Source organism: Bufo gargarizans, chromosome 3 (genome assembly GCF_014858855.1).
Source record: "Bufo gargarizans isolate SCDJY-AF-19 chromosome 3, ASM1485885v1, whole genome shotgun sequence".
In the NCBI taxonomy this organism is placed as follows: domain Eukaryota; kingdom Metazoa; phylum Chordata; class Amphibia; order Anura; family Bufonidae; genus Bufo; species Bufo gargarizans.
The window spans coordinates 371,839,526-371,851,563 of NC_058082.1; the positions used below are offsets into that span (position 1 = coordinate 371,839,526).

At 39.9% G+C, this 12,038-nt stretch overlaps 1 protein-coding gene across 1 annotated transcript in view; it reads left to right on the forward strand.

The window, feature by feature from the left end:
* LOC122932132 (protein AATF-like) overlaps positions 1–11,567 on the forward strand; it is a 94,074-nt gene extending 82,507 nt beyond the window's left edge. The window contains exon 5 of the mRNA XM_044286375.1: positions 10,746–11,567. Within this exon, the coding sequence (XP_044142310.1) occupies positions 10,746–10,809 (64 nt within the window). The 3' untranslated portion in view covers positions 10,810–11,567. The remainder of the gene's footprint in view (positions 1–10,745) is intronic.
* The last annotated feature ends 471 nt before the right edge of the window (positions 11,568–12,038 follow it).

The following is a 12,038-nucleotide window of genomic DNA, read 5'->3' on the forward strand; positions in this document are numbered from 1 at the left end:
ACAGATTGTTAAAATTAGCATTTATGTGTCTTGTCCGGCAATTTTGGTGATTTTTTTTTTATTAGTTGCAGTGATCACATTGCACTTTGTAAGCAAATCTTCACATATGTTATTGTGCATAAAATGAAAGCTGTCTGTCAGCAGTTGAGGGCAGGGTTAGCCCACACTTCATGAATACAGAGGACTCTGCACTTGTCGTCATTAATCCTTTCAGTACCGGGCCACTTTTCACCTTATATCACAGGCTCATTTTTGCAAATATGACATGCGTCACTTTATGTGGTAATAACTTAGAAACACTTTCACTTATTCAAGCCATTCTGAGATTTTCTCGTGACACATTGTGTACTTCATGACAGTGGTAAATTCGAGTCGATATATATTTCACCTTTATTTATAAAATAATTCAAAATTTACCAAATATTTGGAAAAATTCACAATTTTCTAAATTAGAATTTCTCTACTTTTAAGGCCTTTTTCACACGGGCGAGATTTCCGCAATGAGGTGAACGCATTGCACACGGACTGAATCCGGACCCATTCATTTCTATGGGGCTGTGCACATGAGCGGTGATTTTCACGCATCACTTGTACGTTGCGTGAAAATTGCAGCATGTTCTATTTTGTGCGTTTTTTGTGCATTAAAATTTTTTGCACTCGCGTGGAAAAATTGTGCATTTTCCCGCGACGCACCCGCATCCTATTCGGCCCAAGTCCATGACGCCCATATGAAAGAGGCCTAAGACAGATGGTAAAACCTCATAAAATGGTTATCCATTAACATTCCCCATGTGTCTGCTTTAGGTTGGCATACAGTAATTTTGTAAATGTAATTTAGTTTTTTATGATGTTAAAAGGCTTAGAAGTTTAGAAGCTATTTTTTACATTTCCAAAACCATTTTTTTAAGCACCAATTTAGTTATAAAGTGATTTATGGGTGGTTTCCATTACGTAAGCCCCTCAATGACCCCATTTTAGAAAACTACACCCCTAAAGGTATTCAAAACTGATTTTACTAACTTTGTTAACCCTTTAGGTGTTCCACAAGAACATTTCCATTTTAATCCATTTTTTTTCCAGTAACTAAACAAGGGTTAACAGCCCAAAAAAACTATTTATTGCCCTGATTCTGTAGTTTACAGAAACAACCCCTATGTGGTCGTAAACTGCTGTATGGGCACACTGCAGGGCGCAGAAGGAAAGGAATGCCATCCGGTTTTTGGAAGGCAGATTTTCCTGGACTGGTTTTTTGACACCATGTCCCATTTAAAGCCCCCCCGATTCACTCCTAGAGTAGAAACGCCCAAAAAAAGTGACCCCATTTAGGAAACTACGGGATAAGGTGGTGTTGGTACTACTTTAGGGTACATATGATTTTTGCTTTCTCTAGATTACACTTTTTGTGAGGCAAGGTAACAAAAAATAGCTGTTTTGGCACAATTTATATTTTTTGTTATGTACAATGTTCATCTGACAAGTTAGATAATGTGGTATTTTTATTGAGCAGGTTGTTAGAGGCGATAATACCAAATATGACAACTTTTTTATTTGTTTCAGTTTTACACAATAAAGCATATCCTGAAAGCCATAGATTCTTAAATTTTTTGGGGCGACTGTCTTATGTAGGGGCTAATTTTTTTCGGTATGAGATGAGTTTTTTTTATTGTGTTCATCTGAGGGGTTAGGTCATGTGATATTAGGTGTTGCCACGTTGGTAACAACCTGCTCTATAAAAATGTGTACTTTTTTTTTACACAATATTTTTGAAAAAAAATAAAAAAAATTGTGTCTCCATAATCTATTTTTTGGCCAATTGTCTTAGGTAGGGTATCATTTTTGCGGTATGAGATGACTGTTGTATTGGCACTATTTTGGGGTGCATATGACTTTTTCATCGCTTGCTATTACACTTTTTGTGATATAAGGTGATACAAAATGGCTTTTTTGACATTTAATTTAATTTTTATTTACGGTGTTCACCCGAGGGGTTGGGTCATGTGGTATATCTATACAGCAGGTTGTTACAAACGTGGCAATACCTAATGTCTACTTTTTTAATTCATTTTTTTACATTTAACACAAGAAAAGCATTTTTGAAACAAAAAACAATCATGTTTTAATGTCTCCATAGAGCCATAGTTTTATTTTATTTTTTGGGTGATTTTCTTAGGTAGGGGCTGATTATTTTTTTTGGGCGGGGTGAGGCGACGGTTAGATTGGTACTATTTTTTTTTCATATGGCCTTTTAATCGCTTGGTGTTGCACTTTAGTGATGTAAGGTGACAAAAAAAGTTTTTTTTAGCACAATTTATATAAAAAAAATTTGACGGTGTTCACCTGAGGGGTTAGGTTATATGATATTTTTATATAGCTGCTGGTTGATACGGACGCAGCGAGACCTAATATGTTTACTTTAATTTCTTTTCCCCTATTTTTTCCACTTTTTTATTTATTTTTTTACTTTCGACCTTATGTACTATTTTACTATGTTACTTTATTATGGGAAAAGGATGTTTTGTTTTGATTTTTACTTGAAACTTAAAAAAAAAAATTTTTACTTTTTTTTTTTTTTTTTATTCAGTTTCTTTTTTGTCCCACTCTAGGACTTACATACAGGTCCTTCTAAAAAAAAAAATTGCATATTGTGATAAAGTTAATTATTTTCTGTAATGTACTGATAAACATTAGACTTTCATATATTTTAGATTCATTACACACAACTGAAGTAGTTCAAACCTTTTATTGTTTTAATATTGATGATTTTGGCATACAGCTCATGAAAACCCCAAATTCCTATCTAAAAAAATTAGCATATCATGAAAAGGTTCTCTAAACGAGCTATTAACCTAATCATCTTAATCAACTAATTAACTCTAAACACCTGCAAAAGATTCCTGAGGCTTTTAAAAACTCCCAGCCTGGTTTATTACTCAAAACCGCAATCAAGGGTAAGACTGCCGACCTGACTGCTGTCCAGAAGGCCATCATTGACACCCTCAAGCAAGAGGGTAAGACACAGAAAGAAATTTCTGAACGAATACGCTGTTCCCAGAGTGCTGTATCAAGGCACCTCAGTGGGAAGTCTGTGGGAAGGAAAAAGTGTGGCAGAAAACGCTGCACAACGAGAAGAGGTGACCGGACCCTGAGGAAGATTGTGGAGAAGGACCGATTCCAGACCTCGGGGGACCTGCGGAAGCAGTGGACTGAGTCTGGAGTAGAAACATCCAGAGCCACCGTGTACAGGCGTGTGCAGGAAATGAGCTACAGGTGCCGCATTCCCCAGGTCAAGCCACTTTTGAACCAGAAACAGCGGCAGAAGCGCCTGACCTGGGCTACAGAGAAGCAGCACTGGACTGTTGCTCAGTGGTCCAAAGTACTTTTTTTGGATGAAAGCAAATTTTGCATGTCATTCGGAAATCAAGGTGCCAGAGTCTGAAGGAAGACTGGGGAGAGGGAAATGCCAAAATGCCAAAAGTCCAGTGTCAAGTACCCACAGTCAGTGATGGTCTGGGGTGCCATGTCAGCTGCTGGTGTTGGTCCACTGTGTTTTATCAAGGGCAGGGTCAATGCAGCTAGCTATCAGGAGATTTTGGAGCACTTTATGCTTCCATCTGCTGAAAAGCTTTATGGAGATGAAGATTTCATTTTTCAGCACGACCTGGCACCTGCTCACAGTGCCAAAACCACTGGTAAATGGTTTACTGACCATGGTATTACTGTGCTCAATTGGCCTGCCAACTCTCCTGACCTGAACCCCATAGAGAATCTGTGGGATATTGGGAAGAGAAAGTTCAGAGACGCAAGACCCAACACTCTGGATGAGCTTAAGGCCGCTATCGAAGCGTCCTGGGCCTCCATAACACCTCAGCAGTGCCACAGGCTGATTGCCTCCATGCCACGCCGCATTGAAGCAGTCATTTCTGCAAAAGGATTCCCGACCAAGTATTGAGTGCATAACTGAACATAATTATTTGAAGGTTGACTTTTTTTTGTATTAAAAACACTTTTCTTTTATTGGTCGAATGAAATATGCACATTTTTTGGGATAGGAATTTGGGGTTTTCATGAGCTGTATGCCAAAATCATCAATATTAAAACAATAAAAGGCTTGAACTACTTCAGTTGTGTGTAATGAATCTAAAATATATGAAAGTCTAATGTTTATCAGTACATTACAGGAAATAATGAACTTTATCACAATATGCTAATTTTTTTAGAAGGACCTGTAGTTACATAGTTAATATGGTTGAAGAAAGACAAGCGTCCATCAAGTTCAACCAAGGGATAGGTGGGGACGCGAATCCCAGAAGGAAGTGAGGCATTTATGTTTTTTAGGAATTCGTCTAAACCCTTTTTGAAACTGTCCACTGTTCCTGCTGTGACCACGTAATAAGGAAGTCTATTCCACAGATTCACAGTTCTTACAGTAAAGAAGCTTTGACGCTTCTGGAGACTGAACTTTTTCTTCTTCAGTCGGAGGCAGTGCCCCCTTGTCTTTTGAGCACATTTTACATGGAACAGCTTTTCGCTGTATTTTTTGTATGGCCCATTTATATACTTGTACAGGTTAATCATGTCCCCCCCCCCCCCCCCTTTAAAATAATTGCATTTATTTAGACTTTAGAAGAGAATCTTTCTTCATAACTAAGACCCTCCATGCCCCTTATCATTTTAGTCGCTCTCCTCTGTACTTTTTCCAGCTGCAGTGCATCCTTTCTATGTACTGGTACCCAGAACTGGAATGCGTATTCCAGATGAGGCCGCACCAGTGCTATGTAAAATGGTAGTAATGCATTAAACGAGGCATGGACTCGTGGGGCAGGGATATAAGACAATATCCTGGTGGCCTTAAAAGCAGCTGATTGACATTGTATACTATAATTTAATCTACCATCCACAAGGAAACGCAAATCCTTCTCTGTAAGTGACTCTCTCAATGCTACATCACCTAGGACATTTGATGCATAGAGATTATTACTACCAAGATGCATAACTTTACATTTGTCCACATTGAACCTCATTTGCCAAGTTGATGGCCAATCACTCAGTGTTCAAGTCAGCTTGTAGTTTGTGGACCTCTTCCATAGACCGTACAGTTCTACACAGTTTATAAGTGGTGTACCCCAAGGTTCAGTGCTGGGCCCTTTTGCAGATGACAATAACCTGGGACCATTCTGAATAGGAATCATTGACCACAACTCTCTGGACACGGTCCTTCAGCCAGTTTTTAATCCAATTACTATACTTTCCAAGCCAATAAACCTTACTTTACTTATTAAGCGGCTATGAGGGACAGTATCAAAATCCTTTGCAAAATCCAGAAACACTACGTCCACACCCGCCCCTCTGTCCAGGATACTACTCACCTCCTCATAAAAACAAATCGGACTTCAGATCAGAACAAAAAGACTTCAACTTTTTGGGGGTCTGATCCGGTTTACTATACATTACAATACTTCTGTATTGTAATGCATTCGCTGTAAGTGCATTACTGAGTGTAATACTTACAGCCTGCTTCCTGTTAAAGAGGCCTGGATCTCACAGGCTCTGCCTGCCTTCCCTGCCATCGGGTCCTCATCACAGCAGCGCAGGGACCCGATGGACACCCTGCACACGTCTGAAGCCCGCACGTGTCGCGGTCAGCGCTGACCGTGGCCGTGTAGGGGTTAATGCGCTGGCATCAGTGATTTCACAGATGCCGACTCATACAGCAGGGGTCCGGCTATTAGTGACTGCCGTGCCCCTGCTGCTCTGGGCGTTAAGGGGTTAAAGGGAACCTGTCAGCACCAAAATGGCCCTAAACTGCCTGCAGTACCTTTCAGCTGATGTCATCCAATGGGCATGATCGCTGTAAAACAACTTCTATTCTGCCGCGGGCTGTATGAGGACCTTGAGGTCAAGGGGTCAGCAGCTTTCTTACTTAAATTCAAGCTTGCCGTACCACTTCACGCTGCTTTGTCAAATTTGGACTTTTTCATTTGCTTCATGCGTGATTCTTTCTTGAGATCTCGTTCGAGCATGTTAGAGACCGTTATCATCAGATCTCAAGAAGGAATTGCGAATGATGAAAACTTGAAGTCATGCTTGACATGCCACATTCGCATTTGACTGTTAAGCATTAAAGCCACTACCCCGTTGATTTCTAGATACTTATTTGCATACAGCCTGCAGCAGAATTAAAGTTGTTTTACAGCGATCATGCCCATTGGAAAACAAATACAGGGGTGGATTAGCCATAGATCTTAAAGGGAAATTTCCCGGTGGGCCGATACCGAGGGGGCAGTCTGGGCCCCCCTCATGGCCAGCCAGTGGAAGTTTTTGGGGATAAATATTATGCTACTGGCAGAACTTTGTGATGGACTGTGGTATTTGACTCTGTTGGGGTGGTATAATATGCCACAATATGGTATTGCCGGCCCTGCTTTCCATCAATTTGGTCCCAACTACAAAACGGAGACACTTTTAGTATTTTTTCCTGGGCCACTTTACAGTCTGCCCCAGATGGCATCAGCTTTTAAGCTTTTAATACTAAAATAAAAATACAAACATTATTTAAATAAATGAAAAAAGTTATGGCTTTCTAAGCGGCATGTACAAAAATAAAAATTCTAAATGTCTGGTCATGGGTTGGGTGGGGGCAATAGATTTTTTTTAACTTGTTAATTTCAAAACAAAATAGTAGAAGAGGTTTTATAATCAAAATGCTCCAGAACTCTGGTGCAATTAGTGCAAAACAATGATGTACATGCTTTGTACCACATTTATTTAGTGTTTAGAAACTATTTGAAAAGGAGGTGCAGCTACAGGTGTAACAATGGTGCAGATTTCCTAATGTATCTGCACCAAAAATCTGGAAAGCAGGTGGGGCTTCATGAAAAGAGCATGGCCTAAGATTTTTGAGCAATTCTGGCATACAATTCTGTTTCAAAATAAGCCAACCAGTAGTTGGTATAGAAGTTCAGAAAAGCAGCCATCTCTGCACCACATGTATCATCCAGCCCGAGCCACTGTGATAAATCTGTTGCACGTCTAAAACGGCCTTTTTAAGCTTATGCCATTTTTGGATTATCTGGGCCAATGTGTGCCAAAATTAGTAAAATTCTAGTGTAAAGTATACCACTATAGGTGGTAGGCATGCACAATATATCGCCAAAGCAATCGCAATTTGGCCGACCCAAAAATGCTGCAATTGTATTACCATATTTTTCGCTTTATAAGACTAACTCCCCCCCCCCCCCCCCCCAAAGGTGGGGGGGGGGGGGGATGGCAGTGCGTCTTATAAAGCGATGGTTGACTTTTTACGTGGCTGACACATCGCCAGCCGCTATGCTGCACAGCGCGGCCCGCGATACATCAGTTACAGTGCGGGGAGGGAGGAGGGGCTGGAGGTAAGTCGTTATTTTAATGAACAAATGTTCTTCTAGTTCTATTTTATTTATCTGTTCTGTGCAGTGCTATTAAGAAAATGGCAAGTTTTGTATTTTGTACTTTTGCAGTAATGCAAATGTTATTTAATTTAGTAAAATATGTTTTCTTTTGAAAAACACAGTTCATTTCAGTTCTTGAGTTAAGCATAACTACATTTCAGCATTATCAGTCATTTCTGTGTGCACAATTCCCTTAAAATATCACATATCGTTATCGCAATTTTTAGGGCCCTAATCGCAATCGCGCAAAATCCCCATATCGTGCAGCCCTAATAGGTGGTATAAACTTATACTATATAGTTTAAGGGTAGGTTCATATGGAATGCATTCTGAGGTTTTGAGGCAGATTTGAATGAGAAGTGGATTTGAAGTAAATCAAAGATATAAAGGATGACTAAGGCTACTTTCACACTCGCGTTTTGGGTAGATCCGTCATGGATCTGCAAAAACGGATCCGTTACAATAATACAACCGCATGCATCCATCATGAACGGATCCGTTTGTATTATCTGTAACATAGCCAAGACGTGTCAGAGAAAACTGATCTGTCTCCATTGACTTACATTGTGTGCGAGGACAGATCCGTTTGGCTCCGTTTCGTCAAGCGGACAGCAAAACGCTGCAGGCAGCATTTTGGTGTCCGCCTCCAGAGCGGAATGGTGACTGATCGGAGGCAAACTGATGTATTCTGAGCGGATCCTTTTCCATTCAGAATGCATTAGGGCAAAACTGATCCGTTTTGGACCGCTTGTGAGAGCCCATGACGGATCTCACAAACGCAAAGCCAAAACGCATGTGTGAACGTAGCCTTATACTTCTACTTCATATACTGGATCCATTCCTGGCTTTGGGTGAAAAATCTGGGTCACATCTTCCGCCAAAAACTGTGAACCTACCCTAAAGGTGCCCCAGATCTTCCATGCAGCATGAGCCACTGTAATAAATCTAGTGCACTTTTAGACTGTTTGCACTGTTCTTTACACAACATTTTTGTGGTTCTTCCTTATATTGTGAACCCAGAATCAAATGTTACTTTCCTTTTCATGGTGTACACACTTACCCAGAGGAATTCTATGGATTTGAATGTAGTCAGCCTTTCATTGTGACAACATGAGAAAAACTGCATGTTCATCAGCCGTGCCCACCTATGTGTGAAATGATGCTCTGTGAAAAGACTGGTTTCAGCATTCGTGGCAGCTGCTCACATGTGAACCCTGCTGGGGGACAGTAAGTGGTGCTTACAACCTAGGAATTACACTTGCACTGCAAGGACAATATTTGCATGAAAGTAAGATGTGCAGACCAGAAGTAGGGAATCCTAATGGCTACAAAATGACTTATTCCCTGACCTGTAATTGTTTTCTCTTATGACTGGGGAGGCTGAAAATACAATAAAATCTACAGTGACTATGGAATTTAATCCCTTTCACTGCACAGAACAGAATGATATCTAGGATATGTCACTTTTTTAAGGCACAGAAAATATTCGAAGATAAATATATATTTGCACACATTAGGCTACTTTCACACTAGCATTTTGGCTTTCCGTTTGTGAGATCCGTTCAGAGCTCTCACAAGCGATTCAAAATGGATCAGTTTTGCCCTAATGCATTCTGAATGGAAAAGGATCCACTCAGAATGCATCAGTTTGCCTCAGTTCTGTCTCCATTCTGCTCTGGAGGCGGACACCAAAATGCTGTTTGCAGCGTTTTGGTGTCCGTCTGACGAAACTGAGCCAAACCGATCCGTTCTGACACACAATGTAAGTCAATAGGGATGGATCCGTTTTCTATGACACAATCTGGCACAATAGAAAACGGATCCGTTCCTCCATTGACTTTCAGTGGTGTTCAAAACTGATCCGTCTTGGCTATGTCAAAGATAATACAAACGGATCCGTTCTGAATGGATGCAGATGGTTGCATTATCTGAACGGATCAGTCTGTAAAGATCCATAAAGCAAGTGTGAAAGTAGGCTTAAGTTCCACTTGTAAATGTTAGTGTGGTGTATAGAATTATTGGGAATAACACAGTGCTAATGATTAACATTCTTTTTACCTTGTAGTAGTGAACAGTCTTCTCTTAATGAATCTAAAATATGTATATCCTAACTGTAAATATAGGTAACATGCCAAACAGCTTTATAGAATATTGTATTAATGTGTCTATGATGTAAATGATCAGATAGCCATAAAGACCCGTTATTAACCCTGCTTAATCACTGCTGTATGGTGTTTGTACAGTAGCTGTTGAGGGGATTTTTTCTGATTTTTTCTGATGTTTCACATATGATCGGTTAAAGTAGGGTATACGTCCCTGATGATTCAAAATCACTCAGCCTGAATGGAACGCTAAAATAAAACCAAAAACAGAAAAGGTCTTTATTGTTTTACTACTAAAATCTGGGGCAAAATCCCAAAAGGTGATTATATGTGGTCAGACTAGAGGGTGTACATCAGGTGAAGAGGGGTCAATATGGATAATAAACCCCTTCAAAGTACCTTAGGATAGGTCATTAATATCAGATCGGCGGGGCTCAGACTCCTGGCACCCATGTCGAGTAGCTGTTTGATGAGGAGGCAGCATTTGCAATTAACAGTGAAGAAATATATAAATTATAGTGAGCACTCAATATCTGTGGTCGTATATCAGGTCTAATATATAATAACTAATTTATTAGGTCATAAAATTATGCATACAATAAAATAGGATAGAAATACAGTATATAAAATATATGGTATCTTGATCTATTGAAAATATAATATATAAAAATATATAAAACTGTTTTGTTATACTAATGAGAGCAATTATATCATTAAAAATTGGTATTATGTCCTTATGAACGCTGCAACTTTGTTCTTATGAGTGCTGCAACTTTGTTCCTAACGTTATATAAAGTCTCAATTGTATCTTGCGTTAAGTGAGGAAGGTAATTCACTGGTTTGTGCGATATATCCATGAGTATATATATCCAGAGGTACTCACTGTTTGGAGTCCGGCTTGTGTATAACTGTCCGTGGTGGCGTCCCACCGTGGGTCAGTGCAATTTGCAATTAAATTTGCTCACCACTGCAGCGAGCAGGTAAACAATGAAGGAAAAGCAGTGCTTGCTTGGTGCACTGCCTTCTCTTCAAACAGCTGATCAGTGCTGGTGCCGGGTAAAAAAAAAAAAAAAAAAAAAACACCCCTTTAAGCGGTTAATGAATGACCAATGTATCTTGATCTTCTCTGTACCACATGAAATAGACCAATCAAAAGTTACCACATGCTATAGAAACAGTGAACTGCTATTAATATTTTTTTTTCTTCTTTCTACAGGACTGAACTGTACCAATCATTATTTGGACAAATAAAGTCTTCCGAATCTGAAAGGAAAATGTGAGCACAGAGGACAATTTTTAAGCCAGATGAATATTTTATACAACCATAAGGACGCGTGCCACAATTACTTTTTTTTTTTTTTACATTGACTTGACCCTCAACCACTGTAGTAAAAAAATATATGCTGCAGACTGTGTAAAGTAAATAGATTATGACAATGTTCTTGTCTGAAATGGCTTTTCTGCAGTTGTGCAAATAAATTTACGTTTATGGTCTACAGATCTAAAGTACCAGGACATCTTTCACTGTAAAGGCCCTACTGCACCTCCTGCCATTCAGGCATCATGAACACCAGTGGCTAAACACATCTATCAGCACTCATTAGCACCAGCGTGATTACACAGGCTGATGCAAACTTTCAACTTGGGAGGAACTGCAGTCACTCTTCTCTCATTCTCTTCTATTCCTTATCGGCAGCACACCCCTAATCACAAAGGGAGATATACTGTTAATAATTGTGCATCTTTCATCCTGATGAGATATCAATCAGCCGATGAACAAGGGTTTATACTGCTTGATTGGTAATTGCCGTGAAAACCGTGCTGTCTAGTAGGGTCTTTGGAATATACAAGCATATTCCTTGAATAGGCTGACCTTAAAGGGGTTATCTGAGGCTGGAAATGGGCCCCCACATGTCCAGGCCCCTCACACTGATTCTACTTACCTGGCAAGTACGGATGCGGTGCGATTTTCACGCTAGTAGACAATCGGGATGGGGACCCGATCATTATTATTTTCCCTTATAACTTGGTTTTAAGGGAAAATAATAGCATTCTTAATGCAGAATATATAGTACAATAGGGGTGGAGGGTTTAAAAAAATAATAATTTAACTCTCCTTAATCCACTTGTTCACGCAGCCCGGCTTCTCTTCTGTCTTCATCTTTGCTTTACACAGGGAAAGGACCTGTGGTGACGTCACTGCGCTCATCACATGGTCAGTCACATGATCCATCACCATGGTGATGGACCATGTGATGAGCGCAGTGATGTCATTAAAGGTCCTTTAGCCAGGTCCTGAAGAAAGAAGAGAAGCCGGGCTGCGCAAACAAGTGGATTAAGGTGAGTAAAATTATTTTTTAACCCCTCCAGCCCTACTTTGTACTTTGCATTCTGTATTAAGAATGTATTATTTGCCCTTATAACATGGTTATAAGGGAAAATAATAGCAATCTACAGAACACCTAATCAAGGTGTTCAATAGCAACATGGTTCTCGTAAAGGATCCATC